Source organism: Arvicanthis niloticus, chromosome 1, assembly GCF_011762505.2.
Source record: "Arvicanthis niloticus isolate mArvNil1 chromosome 1, mArvNil1.pat.X, whole genome shotgun sequence".
Taxonomy (NCBI): domain Eukaryota; kingdom Metazoa; phylum Chordata; class Mammalia; order Rodentia; family Muridae; genus Arvicanthis; species Arvicanthis niloticus.
In genome coordinates, this window is record NC_047658.1 from 78,715,062 (window position 1) to 78,738,772 (window position 23,711).

Sequence of the window (23,711 nt, forward strand, 5' to 3'; positions counted from 1 at the left end):
CAACCCAAAAGGATTGAGGTCAATGGGAGGAAATTCCTCTAATATCCTGGTAGACATTCTAGAAAGATCTCTCTCTACTGTCATTGCATTCAAAATATATAAGTCATATAACAGAAGTGTTCTTTCACTAATTAGTTTACAGAATGATTGAGCAGACTGGGGATGTCTAGCTCTCGGCCAAGCTGTATTGTGGGACCATTCCTGAGGAGTTCTTTTCGTTTCTTTACTCTAGACTGGGAAGATGGGAGTTTAAGATAAAGAGTGCAGGATAAATTTACAGGGAGCACTTGGGAGAGTTTTGCCAAACTTAGTGCAGTACAAATATCAACCTTCTCTCACTTGGAGCTCCTAAGGGAAGGCAAGGCTCCAGAAAGCTTGATTCTGGCAATATATATTATTGAATACAATACAGGATGTATTATATAGAATATAGGAAAACTCCTGGCTTGGGGACTGTAAGTGCCTCAGACTCAAGGGTCACCATATTAGGCCATAATTTCTTCTTACCAGCTATGTGACCTTGAACAAGTAACCTTGTGTCTTGGTGTCTTGATAACCTTGTCTAGCTCACAGAGTTTCTATGAAAATTAAACAGGTTGAGTGGAATACTTGCCACTCTTCCAGAGGACCTGAGTTCAGTTCCCAGAACTCCTATCTAACAGTTCACAACTGCATACAACTTCAGCTCCAAGGAATCTGATGCCCTCCTCTGGCCTCCAAAGGTGCTGTGCTCAAATATGCATGCACACATGCACGCACATACTCAAACACATACACGTACATAAATCCTTAAAATTTAAACAAACTGATACAGAAACAACTTCCAAATAAAATACAAGATTCCTAGTTATATTTAAATTTCAAATGCACAGAGGACAGATCTTCGGATTGTGTCCCAGTATTTCGTAGACCTAACTACTTTCATTCACCAAGTCTTAGCCCCAGATGGAAAGGCCATGGAATCACCGTTAGTTAGCACATAGCAGTGCTCAGTGTTTCCTTCACAGCTGAGTTTATCACTTTGGAATTTGATTTCTAGGAAGCTGATGTGCTTGATCTTGGGCCTGGTTGACAATCTAAAGCTAAATCAAGAGTTAATTAAGGCATCAGGTTGGCCCTTCTGGTAACAGAGCCAACAAGCACACCACCCCCCACCACCACCACCCAAGACATTTGGTCACAAAAGCTCTTGTCAGTCATCTTCACCTGGCTCCATTCCTCTCTCACCAACTTCTCAAACAAGAGAAGTCCCATGTGGGTCACAGACACAGAGGAAAAGGCCAACTCCTCAACTCCTCAGACCTCTTGCACCTTGGCATTGTTCCAAACCCTCATCCCTTTTGTTGTTGTTGTTGTTGTTGTTGTTGTTGTTGTTGTTGTTGTTGTTGTTGGCCCATCAATTCCACAGGTTACTCAGCAACACATTAGGGGTAATGTGATGGTTTGTAGATGCTCAGCCCAGGGAGTGGCACTATTAGAAGGTGTGGCCTGTTGAAGTAAGTGTGGCCTTGTTGGAGTAGGTGTGTCACTGTGGGTGTGGGCTTTAAGACCCTCATCCTAGCTGTCTGGAAGCTAGTATTCTGTTAGCAGCCTTCAGATGAAGATATAGAACTCTCAGCTCCTCCTGCACCATGCCTGCCTGGATGTTGATGATAATGGACTGAACCTGTGAACCTGTAAGCCAGCCCCAGTGAAATGTTGTCCATATAAGAGTTGCCTTGGAGGCTGGAGAAATGGCTCAATTCTTAAGAACACTGACTGCTCTTGCAGAGGGCCTGAGTTCAATTCCCAGCAACCATATGGTGGCTCACAACCATCTGTAATGGGATCTGGCGCCCTCTTCTGGTGGGTCTGAAAACAGCTACAGTGCTCATATACATAATAAATAAATAAAATCTTTAAAAAAAGAGAGAGAGTTGCCTTGGTCATGGTGTCTGTTCACAGCAGTAAAACCCTAAGACAGGTAATAATTCCCACTATCCTCTGATAGTGATAATCATGAAAGGAAAATGAGAAGATGGAAAATCTGTCCATTGAAAATAGCACTTTGCCCAAGGGCCACACCAGACACTGGCAGACACACTTTCCCACTGTGCCCGCGGTGCTTCTCCGCTTGTCACTGTCATTGTTCACACCTTCCCTAGTTTCTGATGTCCTTCAGACAATCTTCTCTTAGTCCTCCTCTACATTACACATTTCCTCCTAGGGATGTCTCTTCCTCCAAGAAGCCCTGAATCCAGATTAGCAGAACACACAGCAGGAGGGACGCAGGCTGGGGCAGCACTGCTTTGGGGCTCTCGTTCCTCTTCCTGGTCTGTGGACCCAGCCTCCCCAGGGGTCCATCTCTCTTCGAGGGTCAGCCAAGCTCTGTGGGGCCGTGCCACCTCCAGCAAGCTCACTCCGATCATAAGCAGCAGGTCACATTTCATTTCCCTCTAATAAATCTTATAGAAATATTCAAATGTTTATTTCACTCATAAATTCCCAAGGATGCATGATAGTTTCCTATGCCCCTGAGCACAGGGATAAATATAGAACGATGTCATAGATGGGAATATGAGCCTCAAATCCTCAATATCACATGACTAGATCTGGGCTAGGACTCTTAGGAACAGCACCAGATCTAGCCCAGGCAAGTTTGGGGAGTATGGTTTCTGTAATGGCCTGGGGTGACAGTGAAACAGGGACCCTACTGCATCCATGTGAACAGGAGAGAAGCTAGATAGACTACAATGACATCTCAGCTGGATGACCCCCAGGGGGATATTTTATTTCTCTGATCTTGGTGTTTATAAACATCAAATGAAGCTAATACTCCCCTAGACTGGCTTCAAAAATAAACACAGATAAAGCAGTAGGAATGGTGATGGGGGGGGGGTGTGGGAGGAGGATACACATTGTTTGACCATATCCGCAGTCTATCTGTTATAGCCTGGAAGGCAGGCAGGCACTCCCTTGGGAGGGGAATTTGTGCTCCTAAGACAAAATAAAAAGATTCTCAGGGGACTTGCAAGAAAATGATGATTCCAGTGTCAAGTCCCGAGGCCATGGGAGAGAGGGTAAGGGCTTCTGTGGGGCATGTAGCTCCTCCATGTAAAGCTTGAGGCACACTTTGCCCCACAACCCTGAAGGCTTGCTGGCTAACGTATGCACTCATTCTGGCTCTGTCAGTCTGTCAGTGTCCACTCAGCTCCCAGAAGGCAGAGAGCCATAGTAATCAGAGTTTCCTGCTCTCTCTCTCTTACTCTCATGCTATCACATGTGGATTGGTACACAAAGAATCTTGACCATGCTTTGTAAAATGTGGCTTGGTAAGCCAGCCAGCCAGCCTTTGATCCTGCATCATCTTCTGTACTCTCTTCTGGATGCTATTCCTTCTTCCATGTCTTCATCCCCTCAATCTAAATATCTAGCTTCCCAAACTGTAACACGATCATCCATCCATCCATCCATCCAGGCATCCATCCATCCATCCAGGCACCCACTCAATCATCAATCCATCCATGCATTATCCATCTATACATCCAATCATCCAGCCAGAATCAATCTTTATTCCTTCTTTTCCTTCTCTCTCTCCTTCTTTCCTTTCTTCCTTCCTTCCTTCCTTTCTTCCTATCTTACTTCCCCTAAGATCCTACCATACTCTAGGTCTGTGCTAAGAGTAGAGATGCATGTGCAAACGATATGTATGACCCCTGACCCCAGGTTGCTCACATATCATTTAAGGAGAGACAGAAACAGGACAAGCCACTCTATTGCTCACAATGGGGACTGAGGATGAGCCATCATGATATGCATTCCTGACTGTGATCATCATTTCTGAAATGCATTCTACTTTAACTGAAGCCCTCCTACAGCTTGTCTCGTAGCTTTTGTGCTGTGACAGTCCTCTTGACTCTTCTTTCCCAAACCTCCTCTCCATCTAGCCCTAGAAGATGAAACGTCAGTACCCACTCCCCACACCTGAGGCCACTGGAGCTCAGTACAGTGTCTGGAAAGAGGAGGCAAAGAAGACAGGATCATATATGCAAGGAATCTTCCGTTTGAATCTACATTTAATTGTGACGCAGCTGTGTGACAAATATATAACATCTTAGTTCCAGTGCCTTCATCTATAATGAGGTGGAGATGATAATATCTAGCTTGGATCAATGAATAGTAGATGCCAACAACTGCTACCATCACCTCCTACACCAGATCCTAATGCCTTATTTAAACTTCTGTGAAGATATTTCATTTTAGATCTTAACTGAGACCACCTTAAAAGCATGCAACAACATAAGTGGATGCTACGGTTCAAATATAAAATGTCCCTAACAGGCTCTCAGGTTGAAGTCTAGATCACCAGTTGATGGCACTGTTTTGGTGGGTATTGCAAACTTTAGGGAAGTGGAGCCTAACTGCAGGAAGTTAGGTTAGCTCACCAATGTCCTAGAAGAATCTACCTTGTCACCACCCTTTTCTTGTCAAGCTTCCTGTTTCCTGTCCATCATAGGATGAGTGGCCTTGCTCTACCACATTCTCACTGCTGTGATGCTCTCCCTCACTCTGCGCCCGGGAGTAACCGGGAGTAATAGATCACAGGTTGAAACTTCTAAAACCATGAGATGAAGAGGAATAATTTCGAAATTTGATCTCAGGTATTTTAATCATAGATATGGAAGACAAATTATGGCAGTTAAACATCTCAAGGAAGGTGTTTAACACATCCCAGGTGGAGGGTGTAGTTACTTCTTCCAGTTCTAGAGGTGGACCTGTACATGGCTCATCTGGGTATTCACATCTATGAACTAACAATACCTGCCCCCTGGTATTGTGAAGCTGCCTGTGCTGAGGACATGCAACAGTGCTGGCTTGCAGGAAAATGGAATGAAAGTTCTCACTGAGTGATTGTGGAAGGACATCCCTGCTCCAGGGGGTCCTTACAAGATTACAAGGATTATATATGTATCACTAATTTTATCTCCATCTCGTTCTGATAGAGGATTGGCTATTTAAATCTGGTAACGGTAAGTATTCATTGTCAACCTGACATAATTGAGGATCATTTGGAATCACCAGAATGTTAAGCCCATGTACTCTGCAATGCTGCTTACACCTGTATGCCTGAGACCCAGAAGCATTTTGTCTTTTATGGAACTTTCTGGCTACTTAGGGGATGTTACTTTGTCATCTCATCTTACAAGAGGACAGACCAGTGTGATGGGCTAAGTGCTCCAACTGCCTGAGGTTAAGGACAGAATGGGTCTTGACTACATTGACACTAACACAGGGAACTTCTGAAGATACTGTGGTGGCACTTACTAGGGTCTCCAATTCTGATCCCAAGAAGAGAAGCCTGGTGGCTTTAAGACCAGAGGTCCCCAAGTCTCCATGAAGGAATTATCTCCTTAGAGCCTATGTCAGTTACATTTGTCACTACTGATCCAAAATTCCCAACCAAAGTAGCTTAAAGAAGGAAGGGTTGACTGATTTGTGGCTTTCGGGTGCAGTCTTTCATGGCAGAGAAGGCATGGTGTGAGAGTGTCTGGTGACTGGTCATACTGCATCTGTTGTCAGGAAGCAGAGAGCGGTGGATGCTGGTGCGCTGCTTACCTTCTCCTTTGATTTATTCTGGGAGTCCAGCCCATGGGATGGTGCCACCTACATTCACGTGCGTCTTCCCAATCAGCTAAACTCTCTCTGGAAACACCTCGCAGACATATCCAGAAGTATGTTTCCTAGGGGGCTCTCAGTCCCAACAAGTTGATGGTTAAGGTTGACCATCACCGGGCCACACCCAGAGGGCTGTTTCTCCAGAGCCTATCTCAACCTCATCTCAATTATTTATAAACTGGGGACAGGAAAGGGAGGTAATGCCCCTGAATAGCCGAGTACCACGATGATCACCAGCCACAAGCGCTGCTGTGTGACTGGACAGTAAGGTCTGATGGGAGCATCAAAACCTGAAGCCCCAGCAGATGCTTTGGGAGAGCTGGAGCGCCTCAGAGCTGTGGCCTAAGCTAGGTTTAGTCTGGCAGAGTGTGTTTTTGGGAACCAGAGAGCCACATTGTGCTATTTTATCATCTGGCTGAAGGAAAAATGAAGTCAGCAAATACCTTGAAAAGGTTTTTGACCTGAGCTTGTGCTCCTGAAGGGACAGTTATAGAGGGAATTTGGGAAGACCCTCTGCCACAAGCTTCAGTGCACTAAAAGTTAAATCTGTTACTTTGGATACAAGACATAAAGTAATCAACCCAGAATTCCCAGGAAACCCTTTTCTGCCTTCTGACTTACATATCACCAGATGGTGCTACGCAGGATACTGTGGGAGAAAAGATACCAACCATCTTACCCAGTAATGGACCTTGCATACTGACCTGCCAGGCAAGATGTGCCCACTGATGGAATAGTGGTATAATGATTATGAGGGTAATAATCCTTTCTGGTTGATGTGAGCCCTGATCTCCAGGATCAATTTTATGCCTAGTGCTATAAACCTAATCAAAAATCCATGACTTAGGGAGATTGTAGATCATAGATAGGGTAGAACCTATTATTGTTTTGCTAAATGGTCATACTGTCTAACTGCCTTCTAAATATGTATATTTATGTCCATAGATTTGTGCTGCTCTCAATTTTACAGAGAAACTTCTTTTCTCAGTGGATAGTAGTTAATGCAGAGACTCATAATTGGTCAAGGTGCTGACTATAAATAACTGTGAGTGCCCAGCTGTCGATCTTGTCAACCTCTGGTCATCCAAGGCTCAGGGAACATCTCAGAAGAGGAAGCAAAAAGAATTTAAGAATCGGTATGTGGGAAGGAGAGCTATAAAATGCATCACTAAGTGGAGTCAGGTAGTTATTAATAACAAAAGGGGACAAGAAATTGCGGGGAAGATAGGTGGGCACTCTGGAGAATTGAAGGAGGGAGTGGTGTGTGGGTAGGATCAAAATACATTCTATAAATGTAGGAAGTTTTCCAACGAGTAATTTTTTAATCTAAAGCTAAATGTATTAATATAGTTGAATAGTTTCTGGTGCCTGGATGCCTATCATTATCAAGTGGCTTTGTGTGCAGGGAGGCTGAAGACAGAGGTGGAGTAGTGAATGCCGAAGCTGACAACAGGAAGGCAGATGCTCTGTCCATGAACTATAGCAACCTGTTCCTAGAGACTTCTAGAAACCCCAAAAGGAGAAAATAACTTGGACAAGTGGAATCCAGGGTCTTACTGACATGAGCTCCTATACCCCAAGTGTGGCCAAGCACCTCTGAGGATGCATGCTGTCCCAGTGAGTCATCTTCTTAAGTGGTTTCTGGTCACAGCTCAGGAAAACACTGACGACTTGGTCACATTGCATCTGGGGTCTGTGGCTGCACAGTGAAGAAGGGCCAGGCCAGCATGCATTCTCCATGCATTCTGCTCCAGGGCCCTGCCTGACTTCCCTCAGTAATGTACTGCTACTTGGAAGTGAAACATAAAATAAACCCTTTCCTCCCCAGGCTACACTTTGTCGTGATGTTTATCACATCAACAAAAAGCAAACTAAGACATGGTAATCTAAGATCCTTCCAGCTGACAACCTGTCATTCTGTGGTCCCTTTATAAAGGTCCTAGGCATGTGTCCCAACAGCTTCAATTCAGTCAGCATCCTGAGTATAATATCTGTGTCCTTGCCCGGGCCTGGGCTGCAGAGAATGGATGCTGCTGAGAACGCACTACAGTCATTGCCAGAAGGCTTTGCTTCACTGTAAGGATGGATTGCAGCTTCCAATTAGTAGTTGCAGTGATGAGAACAATCTAACTCTCCGACTGCGGGGGTTTTGTTGTGAGGACTCAGCTAGCACTCAGGCTAGTGGTGGGAAACAGAGGCTTGGGACTGGAGTATTCAAAACTAGGGCTGGACCCCAGGGAGCTGTAAACTTGGAAGGATGCTCTGTTCCTTGCCTGTTTTACAGAGTGGGAATTTACACAGAACGGGGACTTCCGGCTGAACCCTGGCCAGCCTCGCTTTCCTGGCTGCCTGGCTTCTGTACTCCCAGGCAGTCAGGCTTCTGCCCCTGGAGGCTCCAGCTAGCTTGGGAGATCTGAACCTCCCCTGTGGCTATGCTGCCTCAGGAGCCCAGTGTGGGCAGAGGCTCTTTATGAACCATGCCTATCTGTCTTCCTGGGAACTTGGAGAGGCCCAGAGCCTGGTAGCAAGACCAGAAAGTAAAAGAATGAAAATCTCATGTGGACCTTGAACCTCTGTGTAAGGATCTAAATTGCCTCAGCTGACCAGGCTGAACAGAAGTGGTGACAGCTAACACTTGTTCAAGGTAGCATACAGGGAACCACATGGATGAGAAGTCTAACAGACTTGGCTTCCAGGTCTCTGGTTAAGGATGCAGAGGAGCTGGAATTCAAGGCCAATGTGGTCAGACCACGAAGATCATAGTCTTAAACCCTGTTCTCTGTCTTCTCTGAGGGATCTGGGCCTCCTGGATCCCATTTGGCTTAAGTCCCTCAAGCATCCTTCACAGGTTCCAGTGCTGTCTCAGCCATTGCAACTTGTAAAACAATTTCAGGATAGCTTCAGATTCCCACTATCCCAGAGATAGAATCACAGCACCTGAAAAGCCTTCAGAGACCATCAGAACCTACCTCATTAGTCTGTAAATATTAGTTCTGCCTCCAGGACACAGGTAGGCGTAGCTTGTGAAGAACTGACATTCAGGGCTCCTACTGTCCAATCAAGGGTCTTACCACTGACTCTACAGCTTGCTCATGGGTTCCTCACAATGCTGTACCTTTAAGAAGCTTCACTCAGGCCCTGATCCTCATGGAGCTGGATCAACATGGAGTGGCTTAATATGGTTTGAAAGTACTTTAAAAAAATATTTACTTTTCTGAGAGAGAGAGAGAGAGAGAGAGAGAGAGAGAGAGAGAGAGAGAGAGAGAGAGAACCAGAAGAGGGCATCAGACATCTTGAAGCAGGAGTTGCAGGCAGTTCTAGGTGGGTGCTAGAAACTGAACTCAAGCCCTCTACAAGAGCAGCACCCTCTTTTAAGTGCTGAGAGCTACAGATGTAGGAAGAATAAGACCCTGCCTATTCTTCATCTAGGGATGAGGCTGTATCTTTACTAATCTTTTATTATACTTGCTTTAGGCGTGTTTTTATTTGTAGGAGGCACAGAGGTCTTTGTGCGCACAGACAAGCACTAGAGGAACCTGGAATGTCTAACACACAGGGTTGTTTCTTCAAAAGAAGGGATGTATGACCTGTTATATGAACACAAATCTGGGAGCAAACATGGTTAATAGCCTTTGTGTTACATGTATGACCAAGGCCACACTGAAATCTCCCCTAGACCCTTATCAAAAGCTTGTTTTTCCTTAATCTATAGAGCCATTTAATGGATGGTGTCACAAGTACTTTACAAAGAGTTTCGATGTAGTCACATCTGAACTTTATTTAGCTTCATTTGTGCTTCATTGTACACACAGGGTTGAGTCCGTTAGCATCAGGGAAGTTTTCACCAAATTGTGTTGTGCTTAAATATGCCTAGAATAACCACTCCAAGTCAGACTCCACAGTGTGAACCAACATGGCTACTTAGTCATGTTCAACTGAACTAACTACCTTCTTGCCTCCCACAGAGGCTGCTGGCTGTGGTGGTCACAAAAACTCACATTTATTCATGGGTTAACTGGGGAAACTGCTCAAGATTTCAGATCCAGGTTTTGCATGAGAATGTGAGTTTAGTGTGGTACCACTGTTAGTGAGGGTACCATGAGGGTCGGAGATGACCATTACGGGAAGAACACAGAAGTGACAGAGTTGAAGAATGCCGGACTGGAGCAACCACACTTGAATCTCCTCAAAACACTGCCTGTCTTCTGCCGTGATCCCCCTTTACCTTCCCCCAAGCCCTTAGCCCTCAACTGCCTTGAGGGTTGTTAATGAATACACCCACTATGGCTCAAGATGCCCCAGGTTGGTTGTGGAGCTTTGCCTAGAACCTGGAGCCACTATGGTCTGCAGATAGAGAGATGGGAATTTGGCTCGTTGTTTTTTAGATGTTCAAGGAAAAGATACTCCCCGCCCCCTAAGCTGCCAAGTTCACATCTCAAGCTCATGAAGCTGGACTGTGAAGATACGAGGAACTATTCACTTCTAAACGATTGCTTAGTCCACACCGTTATAATATGTCAGAAAGCAAATGTCATCACGACATAAAAACATTCACCAGGAATCTGGCCATCTGAAAAAGTGATGCCCACTCACACGCTCTTCTCTTGCTTAGCAAGCCTGTTTCATCTGGCTCTGGTCAGCGTGGGACCGTGGTCAGATGCAAAGGGATAGCACAAGTTCAGTGCAAGCCAACTGTAAAGCTCAAGTCAAAGTAAATAACGTTGTTGACCTTCATAAGCATGGCCTTTAATCTGAGAGGATCAGATGGAGCTGGGCCAGTGACCAGCTAAACACGACACGACAGTGATGGAAAGACAGGTTCTTAGGAAGGAGTGACTTCAGCATCTTGGGGAGATGAGTATAGCCTTACACTTTAAACATTCTCTTGATGGCATTGCTATGAAGCAAAATGTAAAGAGTGTGGGATCATGTGATCGCATCATTTGCTGGACAGAAAAAATAAGCAGAGGCTGGGGAGATGGTCCAATCAGAAAGCTCCTATTGTGCAAGCATGAGAACTTGAGTTTGTCTCCTTTAGCACCCACACAAAAAAGGACAGGGGTAGCATGAGAAACAGTCAGGAAGACCCTTAGGGACTTCTAGCCAGCCAGTTTTATTAAATGGATGAGCTCCAGGTTCCGTGAGAGACCCTGCCTCAAAATAAAATAGAATAGAGGACAGTAGAAGGCACTCAACATCAACCACTGGCTTCTATGTGCATGAAAACACATGTGTACATGACATATACAAAAATAAAACAAAACAAATAACATACCAACAGCAAAATGCTTGACTCTTTGTTCAATTTTAAAATCAACATAATCTATACTTTATGATATAGAGAGAGATCTAAAAATTATTTAATTTCATTTGCAAAACAAAGCCTCAATGATACCATTCTTTGCTGTTATTTGTCTGGGGTTTTGTGTTTTTTGAGATAGGGTCTCAGGCTGTAGCCTAGGCTGGTCTGGAACTCACTGGGATTTGCTACCTCAATTTTCTGAAGGCAGGGATTACAGGTCACCATGCCTGCTTCATTACGGGTACACTTAATGAACATTTTAAAAAATCATTTTTATTTTATCACCAATTTTTACTGAAACCTTCTATCCTTTACTATGAACTTTTGGTGTTCATTTTAAGTAATTGTTTCAAAGCAGCCTTTGTCTGTCTGCTACCCTGTCTTTTCTACATTTTTCTCAAGTGTAGGAAGAAGCATTTTAGGCCAAGGTGATTCGACTTCTCATAAAGCCTTAGTCATGTACTCTCTAGATGGTTTCACACTCGGGATTCACGGGACCCTAGCCATTTAAATGAACTCAGGGTAGCATGTTCTTCAGAGTGAAAGCCACACACCTTCCCTAGGCACCCACTGCAGCCTACACTGGCCACCCACTGTGGCCAGTTTAAAAGTTGTGGCCTCAGCCCAGAATGCTTAGTTTGGCCCCCACCCAGGCTAGCCATGGGCAGGAAGGGGCACTTACTTGGGTCTGAGCTGCCTGTGGCTCTCCGGGGGGCTCCTCATCCTCAGGAATGTGGGGCATGGCAGCCGCCTGGTTGGAGTGCCTGGAACCTCTGCTGTGCCAACCCCAAAGATGCTCCAAGAGGCTTGGGCTCTGCAGGCTGGGGAGATGCCAAAAGGACAAGTCAAACTCCTTCCCATCCTTGTCCCAAGGTGGGTTCCATTTCCAGGATCCAAGAGCCACAGATGAGCTGTTTGGTTCTGCGTCAACACTGGAGGTCAGGCGAGGTGAGGCTAGGCTGGGAGCAGGCATTGGGAATTGCACTGCCTCCTGCTCTCTGGCTTTGTTTACATGGGCAGAGGTGACCTTTTGCATCTAATTTGGTCCTTACAGTAAACACAGCTATCCCAGAAGAGAAACATGTCAGCTCCTCAAAGCTATAGCTAAGGGGGACAGTTTGTTGAGATCAAATACCATCTATTGAGCTCCTACTGACTTCATGACTGCCATTACCAAACTGAGTCCTTGTGATGACCTTTGATGAAAGTTGGCATCAATAGTCCCAATCTATAGGTGAAGGAAGAGCCTCTCAGGTTGGAAACCACTTGTCTTGAGTCACATAGAAAACTAACTGTTTGTACACAGGTCTTCCTGATTGGAGGCCTATACCATACAGCCTTTCCTGTGGTATGCCTCCTCCCCACAAGGAGAACAAAGGACAACGTTATTAACTGAGTAAGTACTGTGTCACAGGTCCTGCTGAGTGCTGGAGCCTATATGAAAAGCCAAAAGGCTCTGCTGTTTCCCATAACATCCTTTCTGTTCCATAGAGAGGGCCTGGAACGTTCCCCCAAACCAGAGTGCTGCAATCCAGGTTGACACCTGGCATTAGCTGCAGCACACAGCACCCCCTGGACCTGCCTCTCTGAGGCAGGGAAGGTGTCTGATTTGTTATGAATATTCAAAATATACATTTAAAATGGTGGTTGCTTTGTGTTTAAAGAATTGGAGATATCTAGACCAGAAGCTGTCAAAGGAGGTGCTTCTTGGCTTTTGCATTCATTCTAATAGGTAGCCCTATGCCTAATTCTAAGAGGTCCTATTCTTATAGGTCAGCCCTCGCCTGACCTCCAGTGTTGAAGCATTTGGGGTGACCCCTGCTGGTCATCTTGAAAATCTCATCTCAACCAAGGTATTCATGCACTGATTTTTTTTTCCTTCCTTCCTTCCTTCCTTCCTTCCTTCCTTCCTTCCTTCCTTCCTTCCTTCCTTCCTTCTTTCCTTCTTCTTTCTTTCTTTCTTTCTTTCTTTCTTTCTTTCTTTCTTTCTTTCTTTCTTAATGGCTTAAGACAGAGTTTGACATAACCTCAAGAGTTGGCTTCGAACTTATGTAGCTGAGGCTGACTAATTCCCCTTTTCTCCATCTCCCAAGTGCTAGGATCCAGGAATATGCCACCATGCCTGGCTGTCATTCTTTCTCCACAAACAAACTTTTTATTAAGTCTGTGCCCGTGTGACAGAAAAAGAGGTGGGGTGTAGTTTTTGGCCCTCACAGGGTCCTGAGTCCAGTGTTGGAAGACAACTGAAAAACTGGTTGTAAACACTTCAAAATGAGGAGTTATGAGACCTCAAGCAAGAGTCCTTAGCTATGTAGGCTGAGCACATGAAAAGCGGTTTTAGGGATGGCTCTGTGTTACAGGGGGAGTTTGAGCTGAGCTATAACACAGAAATAAGAATGGAACTTATCTATTTGCAGAATAGCCTCAGGGCTGAGCAGAGCAGATGAGCTGGCAGAGAAGAAGCCATGCTGGGCTGGTCTCCAAACAGTTATCCTGACTCTAGAGACTAAACGCTGTGGGGCCAGGACCATGGTGTCTTCCATTCCCAAAGGCTACTGGGTTAGGGAACTGAACGTCAAGATGAGCTCTTCAAATAATTTCATCATCTTTACTGAGACATCAGCATCAGCAGCAATGGCATCAGGAGTGCTGGAGGACTGCATGGTAACGGAGGGTGGAGGGAACTGAGAGAAACACGTTGGCTCGCCTTCTCAGGTCACGTCACTGCCTCATCCCAAGTCAATCTTTCTTAATAGGAACCATTTCCAAAGTCCGGGAGGCAGCCATTCCACTTCCTGTTTAGGTCTTAATCGACGGAGCATGCTGTGTACTAAGGATTCAGATAAGCAAGACCATGTTCAGAGAAGAGAAAGATTATTCTATGAGGGCTCAAGACTTCAGCCCAGGACAGAGAAGCTGCAAGGGGAAGGCAATCTCTTCTTAGATAGCTAAAAGGTAGTCATGTGGCCCTGAGGTCTCCAGAAAGCAGGTGTATAGCCAGGACTCAACTGCCAATCGAGAAGGCAAAGGGGCCTTTTAGTGGCCAGAGCCAGTTAAAGATGAAACAGACCACAACTTCAAGGTCAAGAATTTGCTGTTTCGGGAGACTTTCAATACTGGCTGGCTCCAGGGGTCACAGGAATGCCAGCCACTGCCGTGGCTTTTCCTTACTCTGAAGTCCCAGACTCTATCTAGACACAACCAGCCGCAAGGAGCTCCCAGCCCAGGGTCCATTCAGAGATCCTAGGATTATAAAGCCATACCAGAAATTTCCCATTCCCTAACCGTCATCTCCCCACTCTTGAAGACAGACCTCTGACAGTCCCAGGCCAGCCAGAAACAAAATGTCATGAATGATGTCAGACACACCTGGAGATGCTGGGTGAGGCAGGGTGGAGGCTGGCTGCAATCCCACAGGCAAACAAGATAGAGCCCATGAGGCTCTATGGGAACCCCTACGGAGGGCCATCCCCATGCTGCTCAGGTTCTGTGTGCTTTCCCACCCAGTATTATAAACTCACTGCTTAAAATAGCAAGGTTAAAAACCCAGTCAGGCCCCCAGGGTGACATCTGGGGGGTCTGCAGGGGCTAACGGGCATGTGGACCTCAGATCCATCATAGCACAGTTTGGAATACAGCCTCCAGGAAGCCATGGTCTGGAGTGCCAGCCCATAAAAGGAGAGAACACTGAGTCATGCTTGTCTCCCTGCCTCCCTTTCAATCCACTTCCAAATATTTCCTGATGCTTCTCTAGCCAGGTCAGGTTATGTGAGTCACACCAAGAACCAATCAGCTCTTGGGATTCTATTAATCTGGCCTCTTAGAAATAGTTAAACAGAACCTGGTCCATTTTACAGGGAAGAAAACTGAGGCATAGATGGGAGAAACAAACAAGACAGGGTTCAGTTACCTTTGTACCTAAGGCAAACTACCCAAGAGCCTCTGCTGGGATACTCATCCAATCATTTGTGTAAGTGAAGAGGCTAGGAGTCCCTAAACCATCCTTAGATAATTTACTTGCTTCATGAAAGAAAGCAAAATAATATGTCTTTGACATCCATACAGCAGTTTCCCTACTGGGTATCCAGCACTACGGTGTACGGTCACACGCTCATACTTAAAATCCCTACAAGACAGGGTGTGTGTTTATTTAGTTTTGTTTTTGTGCAATGCTGGGAATTGAACCCAAGGCCCTGAACATGCTAAGCAAATGCTAGCCTCACACTTATACCCCAGAAGCAGGGGCTCACGAACCTTTTCTAAAGCTGTCCTTCTCCCCTGACTGAGCTATACCCCAGCCCTTTCCTGTAGGTTTTATTACTTTCATTTAATATAATAAAGCACTGAAGCAGAGAGACAATCAACAAGGCCATGTAGCTAATAAGTCTGAGTCCAAAGGCATCATCTTCTCTCTTACCTAGGGGATAGCCAAAACCCTTGTGTGTAGCCCCCCTCCAGGAGGGAGAACTGGGGTATAAGCTCCCAGAGGCAGGAAGAGGAAGTAACACTGAACCTTTGGTTGCCAGGCCAAGAATCTTCTGAGGGTAAAGGAAGGGGCCCAGCTTTGGGAGATGGCTCAGTATGTAAGGTGCTTGCCACACAAGCATGAGGACCTGAATTCAAATCTCCAGAGTCCACATAACACTTGATGTGACAGCAGGCATCTGTGATCCCATTGCTTCTAAGGAACAATAGGGGGAGAAGACAGGAAAATCCAAGAAGCTGGTAGGCTACCTTGCCTGGTGTATGTAGCACAAACAAGATATCCTGCCACAAGCAAGGTGGATATGACTAAACTGTCATTGGAGATTGTCCTCTGACCTCCAAATGTGAGCTTGCCCACATGTGGACTTGCCCAGAGAAGGTCCATAGCTTGAGGTTTCATGTTCCTATTATGTGGTGTAACGATGTGTTCATTCACTGTGAGAGGCAGAGGCTCACTCACTGGCCTCACTTCTTACTCTTCTAGTCACACAACTGTCCAGAGACTTGTCATTGAACCATTCATGCCAGAAAGCCTCACGCTAAGGTCAAAAGCATAAGTTCTGTCCCATAAAGAGCTGCCTTAGAACCCTGTGTGGGCTGTCAGGGGACAGGCAGGGGGGAAAGGCGGAAGGGCTCTGGCAATGCAGGCCACATTTTATTGTATTCCCAGCAGCCATCAGGGGCTTCCTGTGTTCACAGTCCTGGGGAACTTGAAGTATCTAGAGCAGATATAGGAAATTCGGCCCACCTGGTAGGTTCCATTGGCTTGCCATACCTCAGGAAGCACCAGGCTGTCTTCAGGAGTCAGGGGCAGCCATGAACAGTCCTTACGGAAGTATTCTCAGTGCTCTCAGTCTCTCTGCCAGGTGGCAGTGAATGTTCTAACACCGGTAACACAATTAGTCCCATTTGGCAGATGACAGAGGCCTGAAGACATCACCCAGGAATGGCAGTGGCAGGCATGCCTGGTATATCTGCCTGACTTTGCAGCTCCCTGTGGGGCCAAGCCTGCTGGCCTCTCTCAGAGCCTTGTGACTTGCCCAGAAAAGATCAAACACTTGAAGCTCAGCGTCCCAGGAGCATGGTGTGCGTGCTATAAGGCTCTGACGAGCTCTGTTCATCTAGAAGAGCTAAGAGGTCCTTGTGGGAAGCAAGGGGTTAAGCAAGCCTCATGGACCTCACTGGGGTGACTCAGGCTTCTCAGAAGGGAGGGTTCTGTTCTTCCAGCTTGGGATTTTTGCTTTCATTTAGCACTCAAAGAATGCGAATGTGATTAGGTTGCTATTAATATCCAGCCTAGCTTCTCTCTGGACAAAGGGTTGAGGCAGGAGACTGCTTGGAGTAACTGTACACACATCACTCTCAGCCCCTCTACAAATTTAGAGAGGCAGGAGGCTGCTTCCCCTGTTCCTACTTTTGCAGATGGGGAGCTGAAGCCCAGAGAAGGGGAGGAATTTGACCAAGGCCACATCTACAGAAGGTTAGGGGATGAGTGAGGCTGGCTGAGGGCAGAAGATAAGCCAGTGTGAGAGCAGAGGCTCTAGTCCCCGCTTCTACTCATGGTCTCACCCACAGAAGAGAGGATCCTCTTTCTTGTCCTCACCCTGGGTGGCCTCAGAGAATGTCCTCAGCCAGCTAAGATGATCCTGAGGTACTGTGCAGAATCTCTATGGCCTGGCCAACTGCAGACCTGTGTCCTGTACCCGTAGTGGGCTGGGTGTGTACCTCCTGCATGCTGTAAAAGGATCCAAGAGCTCAGCAGATACAGCTGCAACTCTCCTAGTTCTACCTTGCTGGGTTAGTATGCCTTGGCCTCCATTTTCTCATTTGTAAAAAGGTGACCATGTGTACCTTTTAGGATTGGTGTAAGAGTTAGAGTAGTAAACTCCTGTGACATGCAAGTATAACAGGCTTTCTAGAACTTTCCATGCCTGCTCTGAATAGCCATCTGAGTTGTCCCAGCTACAGTCACCAAAACCTGAGCAAAGCCCCAAAATTTTGTTGCTTATCCCAGTGGCTCAGTATCATACAGGGTGCTTTGCCTGGCCAGGGCTTCTCCCTTGTATACACCAGTAGATAAACGAACATTAGACGTGGCAGGAACTGTGAGGTCTATAACCACTGGCAATGTCCACACTTCTACTGCTAGACAGCCAGTGGCTTCAGGAAGAGGTCTGAAAGGCATTCAGCAAACACATTACTTAGCTGAGGAAGAGGGCACAGGGTTGGGGGTATCCTGGTCTGTGATGTCATCAGTCCCAGCCTTGCCACGGCTAACTTTGGGACTGTGCTAGAGTCAGGCCCAGGAGTCTGTACCATTAGTCCCGGGTCTGCCTAGTTCAAAGTCCCAGTTACTTCTGCACCTTTGTGGTGATGGTGAGTCCCAAAGGTTTCCATGCACAAGTGACAGGTCACCCCCACCTCCAAGAGAAAGCTTTCCATAGTGACTGGCCACACTCACACTTGCGTTGCCTGGACAAATGGATGCATGAATGAACACTTAACACCATCTGTCTGACAATGGGCTCCCAGATTCTCTCCTGAAAGCATATTTGAGTTGCTGGGAAGAATGGGGGAAAGGATGGAGAAGATAGAAATGGGGAAGTAAAAGACTAGAAGGCATTTCCCCAAGACTCTCCCCTTAGACCACCTCTGTAGTCTGTAAGGCCAAAAGCATAGGGCAGCAACCTGGCTGTGCATTCAGAAGGCATCTCCAGCACACCAGATTCCTGCGATATGCCCTTGTCTGGGACACCATTCTGGAGCCCAGTTTTCTCTGGCCACACCAGCCACTCCTGAGGTGTCTCTAGTAAGCCAGCCCTGCTCAGAGTGGGCCAGGCCACACCAGGAGAGTCTGAGACCAGCATGTGTGTTGTCTGTGTAGGTAGTGAGAGAGTTCTCCAAGACAGGAGTGCCACTGAGTTATCCCTCCCAGGTCTTCTTGTGTGTGTCTGTGGGGTGTGTAGGGGGAGGGGTTTGTGTACATGTGAGGGAGTGGGAAAAGGAGGAGGCTTGGCTCTGCCTTGTCAGCCTCAGGCAAAATGGAAAGGGCTCCAAAAACAAAAGATGTATCACTCAAGGTCCACCTGGGAAACTTAGTGAAACTCTGTCTTGAAATTAAAAATACAAACATACAGGTTTAGTGGCAGAGCAGTTGTCTAGCATGAAACCCCAGCTTTGATCTTAAGTTCCACAAAAAGAAAACTTAAGAGTTAAATCAAGGAACTTGAAGCATTTGATTCTATATCTAGACACAGCAGGGAAGAATGGTGATTATATAAAGGCTGTATAAGATACTTGTTACAGATAAGTAACAAGTATTTATCAATATGTGGTACAAACTGGAAACAGAGTTAAGAAAAGCAGAACGATTCAGTGTGGCTTGGGCAAATTTCCTAAGTTCTTGGATACTTTTCTCTGTTGTTCTCACAGTGATCTCACATGACAATTGCTTTCATTGTGAGTTTTGTGATTAAATGTGATTATAGAAGTACAGGAGAGGAGAGAAAAAGAAACGGGAGGAGACAAATTCAAGTAAAAGCAATCCTCCTTCCCCAGGATGATGGGGTGAGGGGAAGACAGTGACACTGCTGAGGCTGGGCTGTCCCAGAGGGACCTGCTCCCTAACTCTCTTGGAAGGTGAGCAGTCCATAGTCTGAAGTCTTGGGCCTGTTTCCCAGACAGAATTCTAAGGAAGAGACCCCTAAAGAGATATGTCAAAATAGACCATGCTCAGGGGCATCCTCTGAAGGCTGTGACATCCCATGATTGGGATGGCCCAGTCACTTCAGTGCCCAGACCTGGGGTGGCCTTGAGAAGGACTTAGGGTGTCCCTGTGATTTCCCATTCACTTGTTTGCTACAGCTGACAATTGCCTACAAACCAAGCCACACTATCATGCACAAGGGCACAGCACCATGTAAGAGGGCACACCATCTATACAAGGCAAACCATCATATACAAGGGCACACCATCATGTATAAGGGGACACCACCATGTACAAGGGCATACCATCATGTATAAGGGGATACTATCATGTGCACCATGTAAGAAGACACATCACCATCTACAAGGGCACACCATCACGTGCATACCCATCAGGACCAATGCCATGTTCCCTCCTGCCCTGATACTTAGAAAGTCCATGGTACAAAAGCCCCTGGAGCACAGGGAGGCTTGGGCCAGCCCTGGTTATCCATGCTGTACATCCTTCAGCCTCTGAAGAATGCTCAGGCCAGGGCCAGACCTCCCTGACCCTACCCACTTCCTCTCCCCATCATGACAGGAAATAAGCCAAAACATCTCCCCAGGTTTCCTCTCCAGCTTGTTCACTTCAGCAGTTCTTTTTTTAAAAAAAATAAATCTGCTTGTAAACTTTTTTTTTCTTCTTGGAAATATGTGGGATTGCTCAATCCGAGGCAGTTCAAAGGCACCGGCAATGGCAGGAAAGTATCTGAACCTCCTATTTGGCTCCAAGCAGAAATAAATCTTACCCAGTTCCCTTTGTGCCTGGCTGTCCAGAGACACTTCTCCAGTCACTCATGCCAGGGTGACGTGAGTCATCACTGGAGTCAAGGACCACATGGTACGCCAAGCTCCAAGAGACCCCATAAAGAATAGGGCTCCCAAGGGATGGTTAGAATAAATGGAGGGTCAGGACCACTCTCAGGCTCTGGGATAGGCTCTGCCTTGCCCAGGTGGTTGAATCTGAGAATTATTAAACCTGGCTGAACTTTGAACCCTAGGACTTGTGTTTTAGACAAGCTTCTATGGTGGGGTTTAGGAACTGGTCACCTGGCTCACAAGGGCCAACTCTTATATTTTCCAGCCTAACCTAACAGGCAAGCCCCAAGTTCCAACAAGAGACTATCTCAAAACAACAGTTAACTAGGAACAACACTAGAGGTTGACCCCTGGCCTCCATGTACACATGCGCGCGCACACACACACAAGCATGTATACACACACACACACACACACACACACACACACACACACACACACACTCCAGTACAGATACAGATACAAAATCAAGTTACACAAACTTACAACTCAATAAGTTAGCTAAAACTGAAGAATGTCAATCCTTGGCCACTCTCTTGGAATCTTGTTAGGTCTCACTAGGACCTGTGCTCTCCAGAGGCTTCTGTAGTGGAACTGTCAGTGACACACCACTGCCCACCTTGTCTTTGCTGTCATTAATGACATCCATTTAGCAGTAATAGGAGCATCTGCAAACAGAGCTGAGTGGGTGCCACTATGAGGGCCTCCTCTTCTCCCAGAGTGCTGGCTGTTAGTGTTTGCTGCACACTGAAGCTAGGCAAGCCTGGCTTTTATTCCTGCCAGGTGCATACAGAACACTATCACCCTGGCTACGAGCCTTCCAGTTGCCTTTAGACAAGTCCTCCTGGAAGTACCACAGAAGCTATATGTTCTGTCCACAGTGTCTAACAAATAGCCACCCTGGGGATGCTCACTGCATTTTTTATAACCTTTGCACACATCTTCTCCCTGAGCTGTTTTTTGATCCCTGAAAAACGCCTACTTTCCTTCAAACCCAATCAAACACTCCCTCCTTCCTAAACCATTCCTCCTCTTCACCCCAGGAAAAGTGATCCCTTTCCTGTCTTTTCCTACTGCTTTTACAACCAATCACCACTAAGGTGGTGATGAAAAACAACACAAATTTATTATCTTACAATACCTATGTTGAAAGTCAACTTCCCTTTTAGTGGGTTAAAATTTTAGTGTTGGGCAGAGGCTGAAAAAATGGCTCATCAGTTGGGAGCACTGGCTACTTTTCAGAGGACCTGGGTTCAATTCCCAGCACCCACAACTATCTGTAACTCTAACTGTAGGAGATCTGACACCCTCTTCTGGCCTCTGTGGACATCAGGAATGTAAGTAGGGTACAGACATACACACAGGCAAAACACACACACAACATCAGCATCTCAGAATAAATAAGTAAAATCTGAGTGCTAGCAAAGTTGTTCTTCCAGGATGCTCAAGGGAAAGAAGCCATCTCCTCACCCCTGCTGAAGCTGCCTTGAGGCCCCACCTACTGGGGGCAACCCCTTCTCCTTGTTCCCAGCCTGCAAAGAAGCAGGCATCTTCTCTGACCTCTGACCGTGGCCTCCATGTGTGTATTTCCTTTTCTGACTTTGTACTCCCTAATGTAAGGACTCCAGTGACTCTGCTGTTATATCTGTCCCTGCAGGTGACCCAGGTGATCTCCCCAGTTGTGATCCATTCTTCAGAAACCCTTTTTGCATTTCAGGTGACATGCTCACAGGTTCCACTGTGACTTCTCCCAGAGAGCTTTGCATAAATCTCAGCTCAGTTAGAATCTAAATGCCTCAATAGCAAGAACTTGTCTCATTCATACTTTCATGATAAATGAATATTCTTATAAATATTCATTATAAATACATGAATAGTCATATCTCAATGCTGTCCAGTACAGGAACAAACAAGGAAGAGCCACTCTCTGTTTGTTGAATGGATCAACTGCAGCCAATCTGTAATAATAAAGAGGCTTTGCTGTAATTGAGAAGCAGCTTCTGAGAAAATAGGGTTCGTGAAGAGATAGTACACACATCTCCTCTGGGGCCAGGCAAGTAAGATGAATGGCAGGGCCTCCTCTGTGGATTGATGGGGTCTGTGGTGGTAGAGAGTACAACTGTCACTTAACTAGGGCGGCTACTATTCAGTTTTGGGGTCAGGAAGAAATATCATCTTTTGTTGGCAAGCACTTCCAGTTTCCAAGAAAAGCCAAAACTCTAGTGCTAAAAATAAAATCACCTGATTTAGAAACGTTAAAGTTAATACAAAAAAAAAAAAAAAGTATAGAAATACCTCAAGGACCAAACCCGCGTCTCTGGGGACTCAGACTGCAGCTACCAGTTGCCACCCTTGATTTATGCCTTCAAGTACATTCCTCTGGGCCTCACATACAAATTGATCTAATTCATTCTCAGCAGCAGTGCCAGCATGAGCAGCACCCTCGGGAAAGCCAGGGAGCAAAGCAGAGCCTGGTCCATCCAAAAGGGGGCAGTGCCTCATCAGGTGCACATAGAGTTCTGTCCCCAGGGTTGTGTGGGGGCTGGGGTAGCTCCTTGCTCTCCGGGCCTAGATATGGTTGCCATGCATGGCCTCATTTCTTCATGATAGCTGGGTCTTGCATCAGTGAAGTACCTCTCAAGCCAATGACCATATGTCTAGAAATGTCATCACTCCATCCACAGCCCAGCAGCAATGGAAGTCACACAGCACATCACAGAGTGGGTGATGGCAATCTTAGCAGGAGATAAACCTGGCTCCCTCCTAGCTCTGCCTCGAAGCTCAGAGAGCCTGATGAAGAATGGTCTCAGGCGTCAGTCTGTGGCTAGCATAGAGGACTTAGCCCCTTCTAACAACTGCCATAGGTATAAACGGCAGGGAGTGTTCAAGTAGGAGGTACATGCAGACACTTCCGTGCTTCTTAACTCAACTAAGGATAACACTGACAACTCAAGTCCTCTTTTGTGACAGTTTGAACATAAAAATGTCCACCACAGACTTCTGTGTTCAAATACTTGGCCTCTAAACTGGTAGTGCTATTTTGGAAGGCTGTGGACCAGTGGAGACATGTGGCCTAGCTTAAGGAAGTGGATTGATCTCTGGATGGTGGACCTTGAGGTTTACGGCCCCATCTGGCTTCCTCTCTTGTCTCTGCTTCCTGTTCCTGGCCTCATACTCCTCCTACCACAGGCTGAACAGCAACACCACCATGCTCCCCGACCCCTTACCCCCGACTCCTCACCCCCACCCTCCTCCATGATGGACTGTCCCTGCAAAATAAATCATTTCTTCCTCAGTTTGCTTCCTATCAGGCATTTGATGACTTAGACAAAAAAAAAAAAACGGTAACTAACATACTTTTGCCTGGCCTTCCACCCATATCCTCTCTTCCTCTTCCTCATCTACATTTCTTTTCAGATTCAAGTATAGACAGTGGGGCCTGAACCTAAGGACCAGCATGCAAGTCACCTCTGAGGGTTTCTTGAAAAGCTAAATGACTAAGTGAAGAAAAAACAAAGTGTCACAAACTCCACAAAACAGATGTTAAAAGTCCAAGTCCTGGGTCTGAGGCTACCTTAGGATCCGTGACCCCTCCAGGACATAAGAAGTGGGGAGGACCTAGCCCTATGTTACATCATCCGGGAGAGATGTGAGCATGTACCAGTTGGGTTGCTGTACATTCGGGGGTATGGCTCTGTCCACCCAC

At 46.3% G+C, this 23,711-nt stretch overlaps 1 protein-coding gene across 8 annotated transcripts in view; it reads right to left on the reverse strand.

Moving 5' to 3' along the window:
• Positions 1-23,711, reverse strand: part of Irag1 (inositol 1,4,5-triphosphate receptor associated 1) — a 109,784-nt gene that overhangs the window by 61,680 nt on the left and 24,393 nt on the right. For 6 of the 8 annotated variants that reach the window (XM_076940947.1, XM_076940942.1, XM_076940944.1 and 3 more), the window contains one exon: positions 11,640-11,778. In XM_076940947.1, the coding sequence (XP_076797062.1) occupies positions 11,640-11,699 (60 nt within the window). In that variant the 5' untranslated portion in view covers positions 11,700-11,778. Of the gene's footprint in view, positions 1-11,639; positions 11,779-16,190; positions 16,389-23,711 lie in introns of those variants that run through there. The other 2 variants (XM_034520754.2, XM_076940941.1) reach the window with 2 other exon arrangements.